Source organism: Bison bison, unplaced genomic scaffold, assembly GCF_000754665.1.
Source record: "Bison bison bison isolate TAMUID 2011002044 unplaced genomic scaffold, Bison_UMD1.0 scf7180017864469, whole genome shotgun sequence".
NCBI classification, from domain to species: Eukaryota; Metazoa; Chordata; class Mammalia; order Artiodactyla; family Bovidae; genus Bison; species Bison bison.
In genome coordinates this window covers 3511218-3528283 of record NW_011495030.1, presented here as the reverse complement: position 1 = coordinate 3528283, position 17066 = coordinate 3511218, and the positions used below count along the sequence as shown (strand labels likewise).

The 17066-nt window shown below is 41.2% G+C and overlaps 1 protein-coding gene across 1 annotated transcript in view; it reads left to right on the top strand.

The window, feature by feature from the left end:
• Positions 1 to 17066, top strand: part of PGM5 (phosphoglucomutase 5) — a 210992-nt gene that overhangs the window by 118350 nt on the left and 75576 nt on the right. Inside the window, exon 7 of the mRNA XM_010860669.1 lies at positions 3813 to 3928. Within this exon, the coding sequence (XP_010858971.1) occupies positions 3813 to 3928 (116 nt within the window). The remainder of the gene's footprint in view (positions 1 to 3812; positions 3929 to 17066) is intronic.

The following is a 17066-nucleotide window of genomic DNA, read 5'->3' as shown; positions in this document are numbered from 1 at the left end:
TATATTGTCACCCTGTTTATTTAACTTATATGCAGAGTATATCATGAGAAATGCTGGACTGGAAGAAACACAAGCTGGAATCAAGATTGCTGGGAGAAATATCACTAACCTCAGATATGCAGATGACACCACCCTTTTGGCAGAAAGTGAAGAGGAACTAAAAAGCCTCTTGATGAAAGAGAAAGTGGAGAGTGAAAAAGTTGGCTTAAAGCTCAACATTCAGAAAACGAAGATCATGGCATCCAGTCCCATCACTTCATGGGAAATAGATGGGGAAACAGTGGAAACAGTGTCAGACTATTTTTCTGGGCTCCAAGATCACTGCAGATGGTGACTGCAGCCATGAAATTAAAGACGCTTACTCCTTGGAAGGAAAGTTATGACCAACCTAGATAGCATATTCAAAAGCAGAGACATTACTTTGCCAACAAAGGTCCGTCTAGTCAAGGCTATGGTTTTTCCTGTGGTCATGTATGGATGTGAGAGTTGGACTGTGAAGAAGGCTGAGCACCGAAGAATTGATGCTTTTGAACTGTGGTGTTGGAGAAGACTCTTGAGAGTCCCTTGGACTGCAAGGAGATCCAACCAGTCCATTCTGAAGGAGATTAGTCATGGGATTTCTTTGGAAGGAATGATGCTAAAGCTGAAACGCCAGTACTTTGGCCACCTCATGCGAAGAGTTGACTCATTGGAAAAGAGTCTGATGCTGGGAGGGATTGGGGGCAGGAGGAGAAGGGGACGACAGAGGATGAGATGGCTGGATGGCATCACTGACTCGATGGACGTGAGTCTGAGTGAACTCCAGGAGTTGGTGATGGACAGGGAGGCCTGGCGTGCTGCGATTCATGGGGTGACAAAGAGTCGGACATGACTGAGCGATTGATCTGATCTGATCTGATCTGAAAAGGAGCTTTAAATGAGAAAACATCAAGTAGAGATACTTTCCCCCTTGCTATTCAACAATATTCCTTAAATAATAGATATTAAGTCAACTGAAATCATACAGACTTTATTGAGGGCAAGTCTGACAAGGTACTTTGTTATCCTAGACATTGAAGAGGTATAAAGGTATGTAAGATGTAGCTTCTGCTCTCAAAGAACTAACACATTGGTGGTGGTGGTAGTGTCTGTGTGTGGAGGGAAAGTGTTAAGGAGGTAAAATATACAATGACCATGTTAACATAAAGACCCCATACATACCCAGAGAGGAAGCCTAAGGCAGGAACGACTACTCTGGGTTGATTATGGCAATGAAAAACAATTGTATTATTATGATAGTAGAGCTGCTGCTATAAAACTAATCCCAAAATGTACAATGGCTCAAACACAGCAAAAGGTTTTTTCTCAGTTATTAAAAGTTAAAAACAAGTGTTCCTGATTGGTGATGAATCTTCCAAATGGTGATTCAGAGATCCAGATTCTTCCAACTTGTAGGCCCACCATCTTTAACATGTGGTTTCTAGGATGGTGGGGCTTGTCCACATTAAACTGGCAGAAGGAGAAGAAACAGGGAGGATCGGAAGTTTTAAAGCCATATCTGAAAAGAGTATGCATTATCTCCACTAGAGTTCCACTGGCTAGAACTCTACATGGCCACAACGAACCTCATGGGAGGCTAAGAAATGTAGTCCGGCTGTGTGTCCAGGAAAAGATGCATTTATTGACCACTAGCAGTCTTTGCTACAAGATTCATGATGGCGGGACATTTTAGATAGGTTCTGAAGCAGTGAAGTATTCTGAGAGACTGGAAAGGAGGATTAACCCATGTAACATGAAAAGCAGGAAGAAGGACTCAGAAATCAACAACAAAAATGCAACAGCATATTTAAAAAATAAGAAATGATTGGGACTTTCCTGTTGATCCAATGGTTAAGACTCTGTGCTTCCATAGCAGGGGCTCCAGTTTGATCCCTGGTTAGGGAACTAAGATCCCACATGCTGTGTGTTGACCTCCACCCCCGCAAAATAAAAGAAAAAAAGAGAGTTCAGTTTTTTTAAAGGAGCATGTGGGAGGGGTCATGAGAGAAAGTGTTGGAAAGGCAGATTGAGGTTATTTCCAACCTGAAGCCACATTTTTAGAGGTTTTAAAATCCACAATGAGGAGCCTATATCTACCATGTGTCTTTGTTTTCCAGTGTTTTTCCTTTTTGCTGTGAGAGCTCACTCCCATTTTTAGGAAAATTTTGGCCCAGATTCACTTTCTTTCTTTTCCTTCTGGTCTTTCCTAGAAAGAGAGGTTTGTTTGTCTCAAGCATGTCATGGTGGGAGGCAAGAAGAGGGGAGCAGACCCTCAGCATGAGCAGCTTCAGTTTTAGCTTTTGTACCAGAGAGTTTCAGAGACTCCACTGGGGCCTCCTGCCAAAAAGAGGCCAGGCTCCTCCATTCAGCCTGGTATCTGCTGAATGCAATGTTTGGGATGGATCCCAAGTTCAGTAGAAGGAGAAGGGAGGGGAATTCCTTTCTGACTTTAGGACACAATCAACTCATGCTTGGGATCCTGGAATTTAATTACCCATATTGTTATCTTAGCTTGTATAACTGCAACTGTGGCTCATAGTTATAAAAAGTATCTAGTCCTTTAAAATCCAACCTCAGATTTTAGCCTAATGACCTCCTAAGAGTGATTAACTGAAAAGGGTGGAGTTGGGGAAATCCTTTCTCCTCCCTTAAGTTCTGCCAACTTGGCTTTGAACCAACAAGAAAGTTTTAACCAGAGAATATATATCTCACACCCTCTAGCCTTTCTCTTACCCTCACCTCTGCCCCAGTTGCATTCTATTTTGTGATCATATACATTCATTTTAGCTAAATTAATTTTGAGCCAGCCTTCACTGTGAACTGCACTTGAAAGCTTCTGTGTGAATGATTTCTTCTTTGTTGAACTTCTGACTGTGAAATTAATGGCTTTGAAAACTTTTTCTCTCCAGTTTGGGGAGGCTTTATTTCACTATTCCTACCAGGATGTAAGCATGATTATGTATTTTTCTTGGAACATTTTGAGAATAAGAGAAAATCAACATTTCTAGCAGCTCATAGAAAGAATGTTCCAGTGCTACTGGCTCAGTTGGTAAAGAATCTGCCTGCAATGCAGGAGACCCAGGGTTCGATTCTTGGATCAGGAAGATCCCCTGGAGAAGAAGGCAATGGCAACCCACTCAAGTAATCTTGCCTGGGAAATCCCATGGACAGAGGAGCCTGGTGGTCTACAGTCCATGGGTTTGGAAGAGTCGGACACAATTTAGTGACTAAACCACCAAAGTGTGTGTGTGTGTGTGTGTGTGTGTTGGGGGGTAAGCAGTGTACCACAGGGTCTACTATTTTCTAGGAGTTGAATTGCTGGTTCATGGGATGTGTATATATTAATCTTTAGTATGTGCATGCTAAGTCACTTCAGTCATATCCGACTGTACAAGCCTTTGGACTGTAGCCTACCAGGATCTGTCCTTGGGATTCTCCAGGGAAGAATACTGGAGTGGGTTGACATGCCCTCCTCATATTCATCTTTAGTAGATAATGTCAAACAATATTCCAAAGTGTTTGCACCCAAATACCACCTTACTTTAGATTCTCAAATCCCCAGTTGGATCTTACCACAAAGGTTAAGGAATATAGATAGAAGGGAAACATAAATGTGAGAATATGCTATCCATAAACTTTCACCTATGGCTTCACATCTTGAAAACTGTCCACATTGTTCAGGTGTTCTAAAATCTAGTTTATGACATCAACAAATCTTAAAGACTTGCTTATGTAATGAGAAAAAAAGAAAGGAGAAGTATGGATTGATTGTTGCCTTAAATTCTGTTTTTCAGAGTGGCCAAATCAATGAAGGTCCCTGTGTATGAGACCCCAGCTGGATGGAGATTCTTCTCAAATCTGATGGACTCGGGCCGGTGCTCTCTGTGTGGAGAAGAGAGCTTTGGCACTGGTAGGCTTTATTGGGTTGGTATTACTGGAGCAGGTGGCTGCAGCACTCTGTGACCCCAGTTTGGAAACCTGTGACTCCACTGTGAATCAGAGGCTGGAGAAGGAGTTAGAGGCAAAAAAAAAAAAATTAGAATAAACCTAGTGGGATACATGCTATGACACACTCACATCTTCTGCCATTTTTCCTTCTTTTAAAAAATTTCCCTTTCTTTCAAAGCTTTCTATTATGGAAATTTAAAAAAAAAATATGTACATATATCTTATCTTTTGGCTTGCATAGTTCCCAAGAAAAGTGAAAGTTGCTCAGTCATGTCCGACTCTTTGCGACTCCATGGACTGTACAGTCGTTGGAATTCTCCAGGCCAGAATACTGAAGAGGGTAGCCTTTCCTTTCTCCAGGGGATCTTCCCAACCCAGGGACTGAACCCAGGTCTCCCACATTGCAGGCAGATTCTTTACCAGCTGAGCCACAAGGGAAGCCCATAGTTCCCAAGAAGTCAGCTCTAATTACTACTGTTGCTCTGTATTCAAATTTCCCCTACCTCCCATTTCTGTTAACAGTTTAATTATAGTATATCTAGGAACATGTATTTTTTAAATTCTTCTTGGGGTTCTTTGGGATTCTTGGATCTGTTGTTTGTTGTCTTTCATTAATTTTAGAAAATTCTCAGCCATTATCTTTTTTAATATCTCTCTTTCCCTATTCTGTCATCTCCTCTGAGGCTCTAGTTACTCGTATGTTAGATAATTTGTGTCCAGCATACGGACAGAGCTTTTACAAGCAGTATTTGGTTTTGTTTACTCTTTTTTCTTTTTGTGTTTCAGTTTAGATAATCTTTAGTGGCATATTACTGATTCTTTACTGAGCTGTGTCCAGTCTTTTGCTGAGCCTAGGGAAGCATTTCTTCATCTCTGATACTGTGTTTTTTATTTCTAGCATTTCTTTTTGACTCTTCTTAAATAATTTTCATCTCTTTGATGCATTTCTTGATCTGTTTATGTCTGCTATTTACCTTTTCCATTAGATTACTGAACATGTTAAACATAATTATAAACTTTCTGACTGATAATTCCAATATCTAGTTCTGGTTCTCTTGATTTCTTTGTCGATAAAGCAATGGTTTACTCGTTCTTGATTTTTGTGTATCCTGTAATTTTTCATTTAATGCTGGACTGTATGTCTATAAAGAAAGCAGAGACTAATGTAAGTAATATTTACACAAAGAAAAGGGTGTTATCTTTCTATCGGAGCATCAGTGTGCAAGGTTAAGCTAAATGTAACTAAGTCTTGAGCTATGTTTGAGTTTCATTGTTTCTGTTATAATCTTTAGTGTGTCACAGGCTTCAAATTCTCCCAGGAGTGGGATATTTGTACTGTGTACTGAAAGTGAGGATGGGTTATGAAAGAGATTTTTCAGTGTTTCTGTTTCATTCACAGCTTTCAGCATGTAGGTGATACAAAATAGACCTCTTCTCACCAAGTACTTGACCCTTCTCTAATGGTAGCAGACCTCTGCTTAGTATTGGTATAGAATTCTGGGCCCAGGATTTCCTACCCTCTCTCCAAGGTTTTTTACTTCAATTCTTATTTCAGTAGCTGCAAATCTTTGCCTGGGTCCTAGGCATAAGAAGGTTTGCAGCTCATTCATCCAGGAACTTTAGGCTTTCATTTCCTATGAAAGATATGTTTGGGAAACGAGAAGGGTTTCATGCTTATCTCTTGGGCAGAAGTTGATTATATCCTGCATACCAGCAGTAACAAGTCTCTCTTTTTCCAGCCTTTCCTGAGTACCCAATGGAACCTACGAGAAAAAACTTGGAGTGTGCCCCTTGTATCTGGGACTCCAGGCAATTTTAAAATAACATGATAAAAGCTATAGTTGGCCCTTACAAATTTTTAAAACTCTTATATGACGTCTTATCATTCACTTGTATGGAAGCATCTTCTTTTTCCTGTCCTCTGCCAGAGATGAGATGGTGTTGTGTCCTATCTTTCCTTGAAGGGGCTTGAGACTCTTTGGAATCCACCTTATTGCTTGTGACATCAAATCTCTAATCAGTTCCCCAAAAGTTGTGATTTTGCAGATTTCCTAATCTTTTCTTATTACTGGAATGGGTGTGGCACCGTCTTGTAGATTTTTACAGTCAGGATACGAACGACTTTACATTGTAACTGGTTAATCTCTCTTGAGTTCAGTTCAGTCGCTTAAGTGTCCGACTCTTTGCCACCCCATGAATCACAGCATGCCAGGCCTCCCTGTCCATCACCAACTCCCGGAGTTCACTCAAACTCGTGTCCATCAAGTCAGTGATGCCATCCAGCCATCTCATCCTCTGTCGTCCCCTTCTCCTCCTGCCCCCAATCCCTCCCAGCATCAGAGGCTTTTCCAATGAGTCAACTCTTCACGTGAGGTGGCCAAAGTATTGGAGTTTCAGCTTTAGCATCAGTCCTTCCAATGAACACCCAGGACTGATCTCCTTTAGGATGGACTGGTTGGATCTCCTTACAGTCCAAGGGACTCTCAAGAGTCTTCTCCAACACCACAGTTCAAAAGCATCAGTTCTTTGGCACTCAGCCTTCTTCACAGTCCAACTCTTACATCCATACATGACCATTGGAAAAACCATAGCCTGGACTAGACAGACCTTTGTTGGCAAAGTAATGTCTCTGCTTTTGAATATGCTATCTAAGTTGGTCACAATTTTCCTTCCAAGGAGTAAGCATCTTTTAATTTCATGGCTGCAGTCACCATCTGCAGTAACCTAGGAGCCCAAAAAAATAAAGTCTGAGACTGCTTCCACTGTTTCCCCATCTACTTCCCATGAAGTGATAGGACCAGATGCCATGATCTTCGTTTTCTGAATGTTGAGCTTTAAGCCAAGCTTTTCACTCTGCTCTTTCACTTTCATCGAGAGGCTGTTTAGCTCCTCTTCACTTTCTGCCAAAAGGGTGGTGTCATCTGCATATCTGAGGTTATTGATATTTCTCCCGGCAGTCTTGATTCCAGCTTGTGCTTCTTCCAGCCCAGCATTTCTCATGATGTACTCTGCATATAAGCTAAATAAGCAGGGTGACAGTATACAGCCTTGACGTACTCCTTTTCCTATTTGGAACCAGTCTGTTGTTCCATGGCCAGTTCTAACTGTTGCTTCCTGACCTGCATATAGGTTTCTCAAGAGGCAGGTTAGTCCCATCTCTTTCAGAATTTTCCACAGTTTATTGTGATCCACACAGTCAAAGGCTTTGGCATAGTCAATAAAACAGAAATAGATGTTTTTCTGGAACTCTCGCTTTTTCGTTGATCCAGCGGATGTTGGCCATTTGATCTCTGATTCCTCTGCCTTTTCTAAAACCAGCTTGAACATCTGGAAGTTCACGGTTCATGTATTGCTGAAGCCTGGCTTGGAGAATTTTGAGCATGACTTTACTAGCGTGTGAGATGAGTGCAATTGTGTGGTAGTTTGAGCATTCTTTGGCATTGCCTTTCTTTGGGATTGGAATGAAAACTGACCTTTTCCAATCCTGTGGCCATTGCTGAGTTTTCCAAATTTGCTGGCATATTGAGTGTAGCACTTTTACAGCATCATCTTTCAGGATTTGGAATAGTTCCACTGGAATTCCATCACCTCCACTAGCTTTGTTTGTAGTGATGCTTTCTAAGGCCCACTTGACTTCACATTCCAGAATGTCTGGCTCTAGGTGAGTGATCACACCATCATGATTATCTGGGTCCTGAAAATCTCTTTTGTACAGTTCTTCTGTGTATTCTTGCCACCTCTTCTTAATATCTTCTGCTTCTCTTAGGTCCATACCATTTCTGTCCTTTATCGAGCCCATCTTTGCATGAAGTGTTCCCTTGATATCTCTAATTTTCTTGAAGATATTTCTAGTCTTTCCCATTCTGTTGTTTTCCTCTATTTCTTTGCATTGATCACTGAGGAAGGCTTTCTTATCTCTTCTTGCTATTCTTTGGAACTCTGCATTCAGATGCTTATATCCTTCCTTTTCTCCTTTGCTTTTCGCTTCTCTTCTTTTCACAGCTATTTGTAAGGCCTCCCCAGACAGCCATTTTGCTTTTTTGCATTTCTTTTTCATGGGGATGGTCTTGATCACTGCCTCCTGTACAATGTCATGAACCTCCATTCATAGTTCATCAGGCACTCTATCTATCAGATCTAGTTCCTTAAATCTATGTCTCACTTCCACTGTATAATCATAAGGGATTTGATAATATCTCTCTTAAGTCTCTTTTAATCTGCATTTATCTCCTCTATATTTTCTCTTTCTAATTTATCCATTGAAGAAACTGAGTTATATGTCCTATAGAGATGTTAATAGCTTTGATTTTAATGTTCCTTTCTAATTTGTTTAATGTTACATAAAGAGAAACTATTAATTTTTTTTTCTGGTTTGCAACCATGATAACGGATTCTGTTATTGACTATGGTATTTTCTTTTGTAACACTTCTACATTTTTGGCATTCATTTTATATATACAGTCTTATAATTTACAATTGAAAGATTTTTCATGTGTTTTCTACTATTTAGACCTTCTATTTTATAGTCTTATATTATTCCATTATCTACAATATTAAAAATAATATTAAAAAGCAATTGTGATAGCTCATGATTTTAATGGAAATTAATTCAATATTTTACCATCTGTTTTGATGATTGCTTTTTAATGTTAGTAAAATCCTTGTCATGCTTATGTAATACCCCCTCCATTCTCATATTACTTAATAAATGGCCGCTGGAAGATGCCCTTTCAGAATCAAGTAATATATTAGTGTTTTTTCTCCTTTATTATGTGAATGTAATTTTTACCAAAATTAGTTAGATTCTGACAGCATTAATGGTACAAAAGGGTTGGCAGGAAAAGGAGAAAAGGGTTCCAGGAAAAGGGTCTCCTGGAAAAGGAGAGACTGTATTAAGCTCTCTCAATGATTATGTTTGATATCAGAATATGTGGCTGGCAAGTCTGGTTAGGACAGTTAAAACTGTTACATTTTTTTCTCTGCTGATCCTTTGAAAAATAGGTGTTCTGTATGTCTAAACCAGTGACTGTGACTCAAAAAACTCAGGAATTGTACACTGTATATAACAATTCTGCCTAAAACTGTTCTGCCCAAATAACACAAATCTAGCAACTGGGATAGAACTGGTAAGTCCAGATTATCTCCTTTCTCTCTCTGTTTGTCTTTATAAACATTTACCAAGTGCTTACAATATACCATAAATTTGTAGTCTTTAAAATTAAAGAATAAAATGTTGTATGTATAAAACCATATTATACCCTTAATAACAAATATTTGCTGACTTCAGTGTAATAAACATTTATTCTGTACTTAGAGAGTACAAGGCACTATATTGGATGATATATAGAATACAAAATGCTTAAGTTCATACCTTTAAGAAACTCAAGATCTTTAGGATACATAGAAAGATGCATAGATAACTTTTCTACAAAACAGAAAATTTGAAGTTCCACAATAGAGGAATAGAAAAAGTACTGTGGCAGATAGGAAAAGGAGAAAGTAGTTTGGAACTGGAGGCTCAAAGCAGACTTCTTGGAAGAGATGGGAGTTGGATAGTTCCTAGAGAATGGGAAGGATTTGCACATTTAGAGATGACAGGACAGAGGCAGAGCCTTGTTAGATGGAGACAGCAATGTCAAGAAAGTAATAGAAGTGGGAGATGAGAGGACATGTGTTGTAAGTAGCTAGCTGTTTAGTTTATCTAGAGAAGTGTTTTCCAAATATGAATCAAGGCTAATTTGGGATCATGAGATTGGTACAGTCATGAACAACTTTTTAAGACAATATAATAGACCAGAAACTATCAGATGCCTTGCATTTAGTAAAGGTAAATGTTATTTTGGGAAATTTTACATACAAATATACACACAGGTATCTGTGTGTGTAGTAGGTCTTACTGTAAAATATATTTATTGTGGGTCATGGCCAAAAACTGAAAAAGACTGGTCTATACCAGGGATTGGGAAACTTTTTCTGTAAAGGGCCAGGTAGTAAATATTTTAGACTTTGTGAACTGAGAGGCTATGTAAGGTCTCTTCCAGAGTTACTCGACTGAATGACTGTAGCACAAAAGCAGCCATAGACAATACATACATGAGTATGGTTGTGTGCCAATAAACATTTACTTAAAAATAGGCCTAAGTCCAAATTTGGCCCATGGGCTGAAGTTTACTAACCTCTGACATACAGGGTAGGATAGAGAAGGGAGTATCAAGAAACAATTTCTTCCAGTCAAGAAATTGGAAATGCCAGTGGCGAGGGGCTCACTTTAGAAGCCCTTTGCCTGCCTAGCTTAGATGTTGAGTGTGCTCAGTTCCCCAGTTGTGTCTGACTCTTTTGCGACCCCGTGGACTATAGCCCGCTAGGCTCCTCTGTCCATGGAATTTCACAGGCAAGAATACTGGAGTGGGTTGCCATTTCCTTCTCCAGGGGATCTAGGAATCCATCCATGGTCTGCAGGGGAGGAGGGATATCTGTTTGCAGCCACTCTCCAGCAAGCTTTACTTTCAGATTGTTATGCTAGTTGCAGCATGTAGGCCGGACTAGAAGGGAAAATTTAAAAGTCTCTCACTGTTCTGTTTGCCCGTCATTCTCCTTTCAAGGAGCACAACAGATTTTTCAATGTGTAGAATCCAGCCCCACCATTCTTCAGGTTCAGATGACATTAGCCTGATTTGATAGATGAAGCTCCTGAACCCAAGAAGCAGTTAAGTGACTCACCCAGGGCCCCAGAGCCTGGAAAAGGCCTCTACTTGAATTAAATTATAGTTGAACTAACAGCCAGGTCTCCTGCCCTACAGTGCATACTGCTTTCCACTGTGCCAATCAGTCTTCCCCATGAGAGCAATGGCTAATTCCGTCTCTCCAGCACTTAACAGTAGATGACTGTTATAAGGCCCGAGGAACTGGACCACTCATTCTTGGAAGGAGAAAGTGGCTTCACGCTGTTCCTTATTAATGCTGGTTCTTGGAGAGGCATTGAGCTGGATATGTTAAGAATCGCCTGGGAAGCTTGACAAAAATATAGATTTTCTATCCTACCCTTGCTTGAAATCCCTGACTCAAGCCTGAGAATCTGCATTTTAAGTAAGTGTCCTTACGTGATTCTGATGTGCAGTCAAGAGCAGGGAACATTGCTCTGGTGAGAACCGGTATTTGTTTTTCATCAGGAATGGTATAACAAGTATCTCTGAGATGTGACGCCAGGTTCAGCTCAGAAAGTCTAGAGGCCCAGGAACATGAGGCTGATGATCACCTGCCTCTTACAGACAAACCACGTGGCCTCTCTGACCCCTTACATTTCCTGCTTGTAAAAGTCAGCTGCTCACAGGTGCTTCCCACCTACCTTAGGACATAGTTCTCAAAATCAAGTGAGCTAATAAGGGAAGGAGAAAGCAGAGAGAGGGAAAGATTCTAAACCTGAGACTGGGCAGACACTTCTAAAACTTATCAAAGCTTTCTCTAGTGAGTGAAGTAAAAGTTGCTCAGTCGTGTCCAACTCTTTGCAACCCCATGGACTATACAGTCCATAGAATTCTCTAGGCCAGAATACTGGAGTGGGTAGCCTTTCCCTTCTCCAGGGGATCTTCCCAACCCAGGGATCGAACCTCAGTTACCCACATTGCAGGTGGATTCTTTACCAGCTGAGCCACAAGGGAAGCCAAAGCTTTCTCTAGTGGTGGCCTTATTTCAATGCCCTTGGGGCATGGAGCTGTGTACCAACTAGGAATGCAGACTTTAGTGCCAGGAAAGCTTGAAAATATGGATCTGCCTCAGGCTCAAGATGCCAAGCTTTTTGTCCAAGATGAGCAAGATATACCCTGAGTGGGAATTTCCCTTACCAGCATCTTGAACTCCCAGAACTTTCCAAGGTAACAAGCTAGCGGTAAGATCAGAGTCCATGCTTCTTGCCCATGGAAAGGTGCGAGTCTCAGATAACAGGAAACCTGTATTTATTGCTCTGTCAGAGAACCAAGGTCATTTCAGAAGCAAAATCATCTTCTGTGCTAGGAAAGATATTCACCCGCTTCCTTGGAAGGGCTTTGGAAAACTCTTTTCAGAGGGAAAGGAGAACATTTCATAAATCCTTAGCTTTAAATAGAAAGTAACTGTTCCTCTAAATGGCTTTCTAATTACTTTTCTCAAGTTCCAAATTGGGAGGAATCTGGACTCGTTCCCACACACAAAAGCGGGTACTAAAATCCTAAGAGTTAAAAAACCAACAAATTTGAAGTTTGGGAGCATTTGTTGATGATGTTCTACTGGTTGCCATCATTCTCATCAGTTTTCTAAGAAGTCACACCATCTGGGGAGTGTATGAACTACCATGCCTAGAACTTGTCCCTTTACAGGTAATGCAAGGAATTGCTGGGTTTGTGATGGCCTAGAAGAGCTCCAAGCTGACCACCATCTTGAGTATTACTGTTACTTTTGTTATGTATTTTTAAAAAGCTAATGTCAATAGTCAAGCAAAATAAGGCAGTACAATAATGTTTACTTTGCCTAAGAAAGTGTTCTCTGATAAGTTTTCCACAATAATAATAATTGTCTTTTACAATTAGCACTTAGTATGTACCAGAGTGTTGCTAAGCCTTTTGTATACAACCATCTCTTTCTGGAAATTTTGAGTTGAATCCAGGTCTCCTGACACCAACATGACTGTTTATACTGTGAACTCTGGAGTTCAGCCTGGTGCTAATAAAGTTGGCTCCTTTTATAGGCTGTAGCACAAAAGAAAGAGGCCCAGAGTATGTATGTACTTCATGTCACAGGAAATCACAAGTATCTTTCCAGTGTTTTGAGATTTTTCTGGATCCCTCTGCTTGCCATGTGACTATAAATACCCTGAGAACAAAAGCCATATCTATCTCGCTCAGCTCTATTTTGTTTTATATATGATAGGCTTTGAGTATTTATAGGGTAGATGGAAGGATAGAAGGAAGGGAGGGAGGGAGGGAGACTGGGAAGATGGATGAAGTAAATGGATAGAAAGAAAGAAACAAAGAATTTCCATTTTGGTATATTTTCTTTGCATTATTAGTAATTATATTTTTATCACTCTTGAGTGGTTGTATTTCTGGAAGTCTAGGCATTAGGGTATCCCAAGATTTGGGAGGATTCCTAAAAACAAACCCACATAAACATAGGCCATTTGGAAGGGGGTGAGTACGATGTTGTCCCAGGTGGCACTAGGGGTAAAGAACCCTCCTGTCAATGCAGGAAACGTAAGAGGCGTGAGTTTGATCCTTAGGGCGGGAAGATCCCCTGGAGGAGGGCATGGCAACCCACTCCAGGATTCTTGCCTGGAGAGTCCCACGGACAGAGGAGCCTGGCAGGCTACAGTCCATGGGGTCACAAAGAGTCGGACACGACTGAAGAGACAGCACACACACATAAGAATTACATAAAATTTTAAGATAAAGTTTTAACATTTTCAGTCACCCTATCATTATTAGCACAAATTAATAGCTAGCAGAGTATTTCTAGGAACACTTCATCCCCACATCTGTGTTAATGAAGATTTAAAATTTTAAGTACTGTTAAGTATTTGTAATTCAAGTTGTATTACCTTATTTTCTTCCTGTGGTTGGGTGGTTGGGGGCTGCTGACAATTACCTGTAAATAGCCATGTTCAATAGTGCCTGGGTTCTAGTTTAGTGATCTTATGTATTTACTAAATTGTTACAGCATAGACATTCTCTGCTCTATTGCCTTATGGTTTATATTACTGACTTCACTCTCCAGTTGCCTTGTGAATGGACATTTTATTTCCTCTAACAGGTAAACAGTTTATAATACTTTCAAGTTCCATACCTCTTCCTTTGTTTATATTTCACACATGAACTATGTACATCCTAACTCAAGGTTGGGTTTTCAGGAGCGCTGTTAAACAATACTGAGTAGGTTGAACTGTCTCTAATTTATACATTTATTTTTATCTAATACCATATTTTTTAAAGGTATGATAAAGGAAAACTTTAGTTCTTTCCCCATTTAGATAATCGTTAGTTCTTACATTTTGCAGTTTTCAAATCTATCCAGTCTCTAGGCCAGCGAAGGAGACCCATGTATCTGTGAATTTCAGATTATCAAGGTTCCACCACAGCTCTTTCTCTTGTTTGGATAGCAGATGTGACATGAGGACGCTGTGATGACAGCATTATCAGCACTAGGAGAGCAATTTCTTTCCTGGGCAAGTTGAACAGGATGTATGTACATGTGCAATTCAATCTAGGCTGGGCTAGAGCACAGAAGTGCTGTGATTGACACGTCCCAAGAGCCTCCTTGTAAACTCTGAAAACTGAAACTCTCATTTGGACCTCTACAAACTCTCAACCTGTGTGTTGGGAAAGAGAACTCCCACTTGGAGTGGTAAGAATGTGTCCATCAGAAAAAAATCTTTTTCCTGATGGCTCCACAGTTCCAGTTCCTCTGACCCTTTAATTCATCCTGCAAGCTGATGAAAAGTGGCAAGAGCGGGTGTTGTGTGAAACTCTAGTGTGGGGCAGAAAGGAATGGGCCTCCATCTGAGGCTGTGTCCATGCTTACCAGTGCATCTTGGGACTGGGAATCCTGGGAAACCATCCTTCAGTCCTTACAGATTGAAGAATTCCAAACAGACAATAAGGGTTTCTTTTCACAATTTCTAGGGGACTTTTGGGCTTCTCTCATAGCTCAGCTGGTAAAGAATCTGCCTGCAATGTTGGAGATCTGGGTTTGATCCCTGGGTTGAGAAGATCCCCTGGAGGAGGGCATGGACAGTCCCCATGGACAGAGGCAGCCGACAGTCCGTGGGGTCACAAAGAGCTGGACACAACTGAGCGACTAAGCACAGCACAGCACAGGGGACTTTTAACAAGGGGGCCATCCCTTGGTATTTAAGATGCAATCCCTAAAGTTGTGCTTTGAGGCTCCCCTGACCCCCCGCCACACTGTCTTCCAGTTGCCAGTTGGCTCCACTGGGAACTAAGTACAATGCCTAAAGAGTGACAGGTCCTCAACCCTGTAGTGCAGGCATTAAACCCCGTGGAGAGATTTCTGGTTCAGCTAACAACTGCTGCTACTGCTAAGTCGCTTCAGTCGTTTCCGACTCTGTGCGACCCCACAGACAGTAGCCTACCAGGCTCCCCTGTCCCTGGGATTCTCCAGGCAAGAATACTGGAATAGGTTGCCATTTCCTTCTCTAATGCATGAAAGTGAAAAGTGAAAGTGAAGTTGCTCAGTCGTGTCTGACCCTTAGTGACCCCATGGACTGCAGCCCACCAGGCTTTTCCGTCCATGGGATTTTCCAGGCCAGAGTACTGGAGGAGTGGGGTGCCATTGCCTTCTCCGACTACTGAGGAACAATTCTTAGAGAATTATATTGTTCCCACCAGCACTGGCAGTACGAGTCAGAAGGCCCCCCTGTCCTATATATGGGCGTACTTGTGTAAGGGAAAAGTGTCAGATGGCCGACCCGATGTTAACGCTTTCTCCTCCCCTGGGATGGATGGCCCGGCTGCCTTAGGGCCTGTGTTAATGCAACACTGCTAACACTTATTATTTACTGAGCACCTCCTGAGTGATAAGTACAATGCCTAGGGCTGCCTATATGACATTTCACTGAGACTTTTTGACTCTAAAATGAACTGCTGCTGCTGCTATTAGCGACCATAATAACTCCAATTTTATAGACAAGGTCATGGAGGATTGGGGAGGAAAGTTGGCCACAGACCAATCTCACATGGCAGAGCCAGGATTCAAAGCCAGTCTCTTTGGCCCCACTGTACTCTGCTGCCTCTTTTAAGGACACGCCAAGGGGTCCTTCTCCCTGGTCTGGTTAATTCTTTTGGATGGGATGAGATGCATGCCAGGAGACGTGGTGTCATGTAAACAGCACAGTACTAGGAAGTGACCCAGTTAGGCCCCTCCTCTCTGTCATTGAACTACCTCACACAGATCACTTAACTTCTCTGGGCTTCAGTTTCCTCATTTATAAGATGACTGTGTTCAGTGGGATGATCTATAAAATTTTTTCCCATATTTTTAGATTGCTTCCAGCTTTTTGTGAGGAATGAATCTGATGAATTATATCAAACTGCATACTAGAGTTTCACCTAAGCATTCATTTACTCATTCAACAAATGTTTACTGTGCACTTTCTATGAGCCAGGGTCAGGATAGAATGATGAGTCATTTCAGATACAGGCCCTTCCTTCATGGAGTTTGCAGTGTTTTGCAACAGTCAGGATATTAGCCAAAAGCCCTGCTGCATTATTGTGTCAAACACCATCACCATCATCAAATTTATTGTTACATTTCTTTGGGAGGCAGTATGTCCCCCAGGCATCGTGAGCTACATAATCAGTTACTGCTGTCCTTCGTTTCTGAGCTGACAGCTGCCTCCAACCCACCTACAAGCAGGACAACTTTGTTTTGCAGTTGGTAAACATTTTAGAGCATTAATTTAAAAAAATTCTTTTTAATCATGGAAAAGTGACAGTTTTTCCATGAGCCCTGATTTTTGGCCAGATTTGAAGAGCTGAACACAAGCAATTTGAGACACGGAAAAAAAAAAATAACCTGTCACAGTTCAGTAACACGTTCTCGAATCTCAGATTCCCTGCAAGGGGTGCCTCCCAGTGTTCCCTCATAACTTCTCTATTTTAAAAGACAGATCTTTGAGTGGATAAAATGAGGATGGGAAGAATTTCCCTGCCCATTAATGAAAGCTTCACTTGTAGATGAAAAGAATAAAGTGATAAGAAAAGAGAAGTAAAGGGAAATTTAGCATCTTATCCTGAATGTCTGGGGAGGGAAAAATGCAAATCCATCATGCAGATATTCAGAAGGGCCCTCAGGTCTAACCACATGCGGCATTTTATCTGCCTCATTGCGGCTCCTGAGGACCACCAGCATTACTGGGCATTTCCAGCGGTGGTTTTGTCCACAGACGTTGGAGCCAAACTGCCCAGGTGTGAAGCTTTTCTTCACTTAGTGGCCATGTGACTTCATACAAATGACCTAACCTCAACCTCTTATCTGTAAAAAGAAGCTATCAAATTGTCCAAGTTAGATAATAGATGTGTAAAGTACTGAGTGAAGTGCTTGGTACCTTGCTG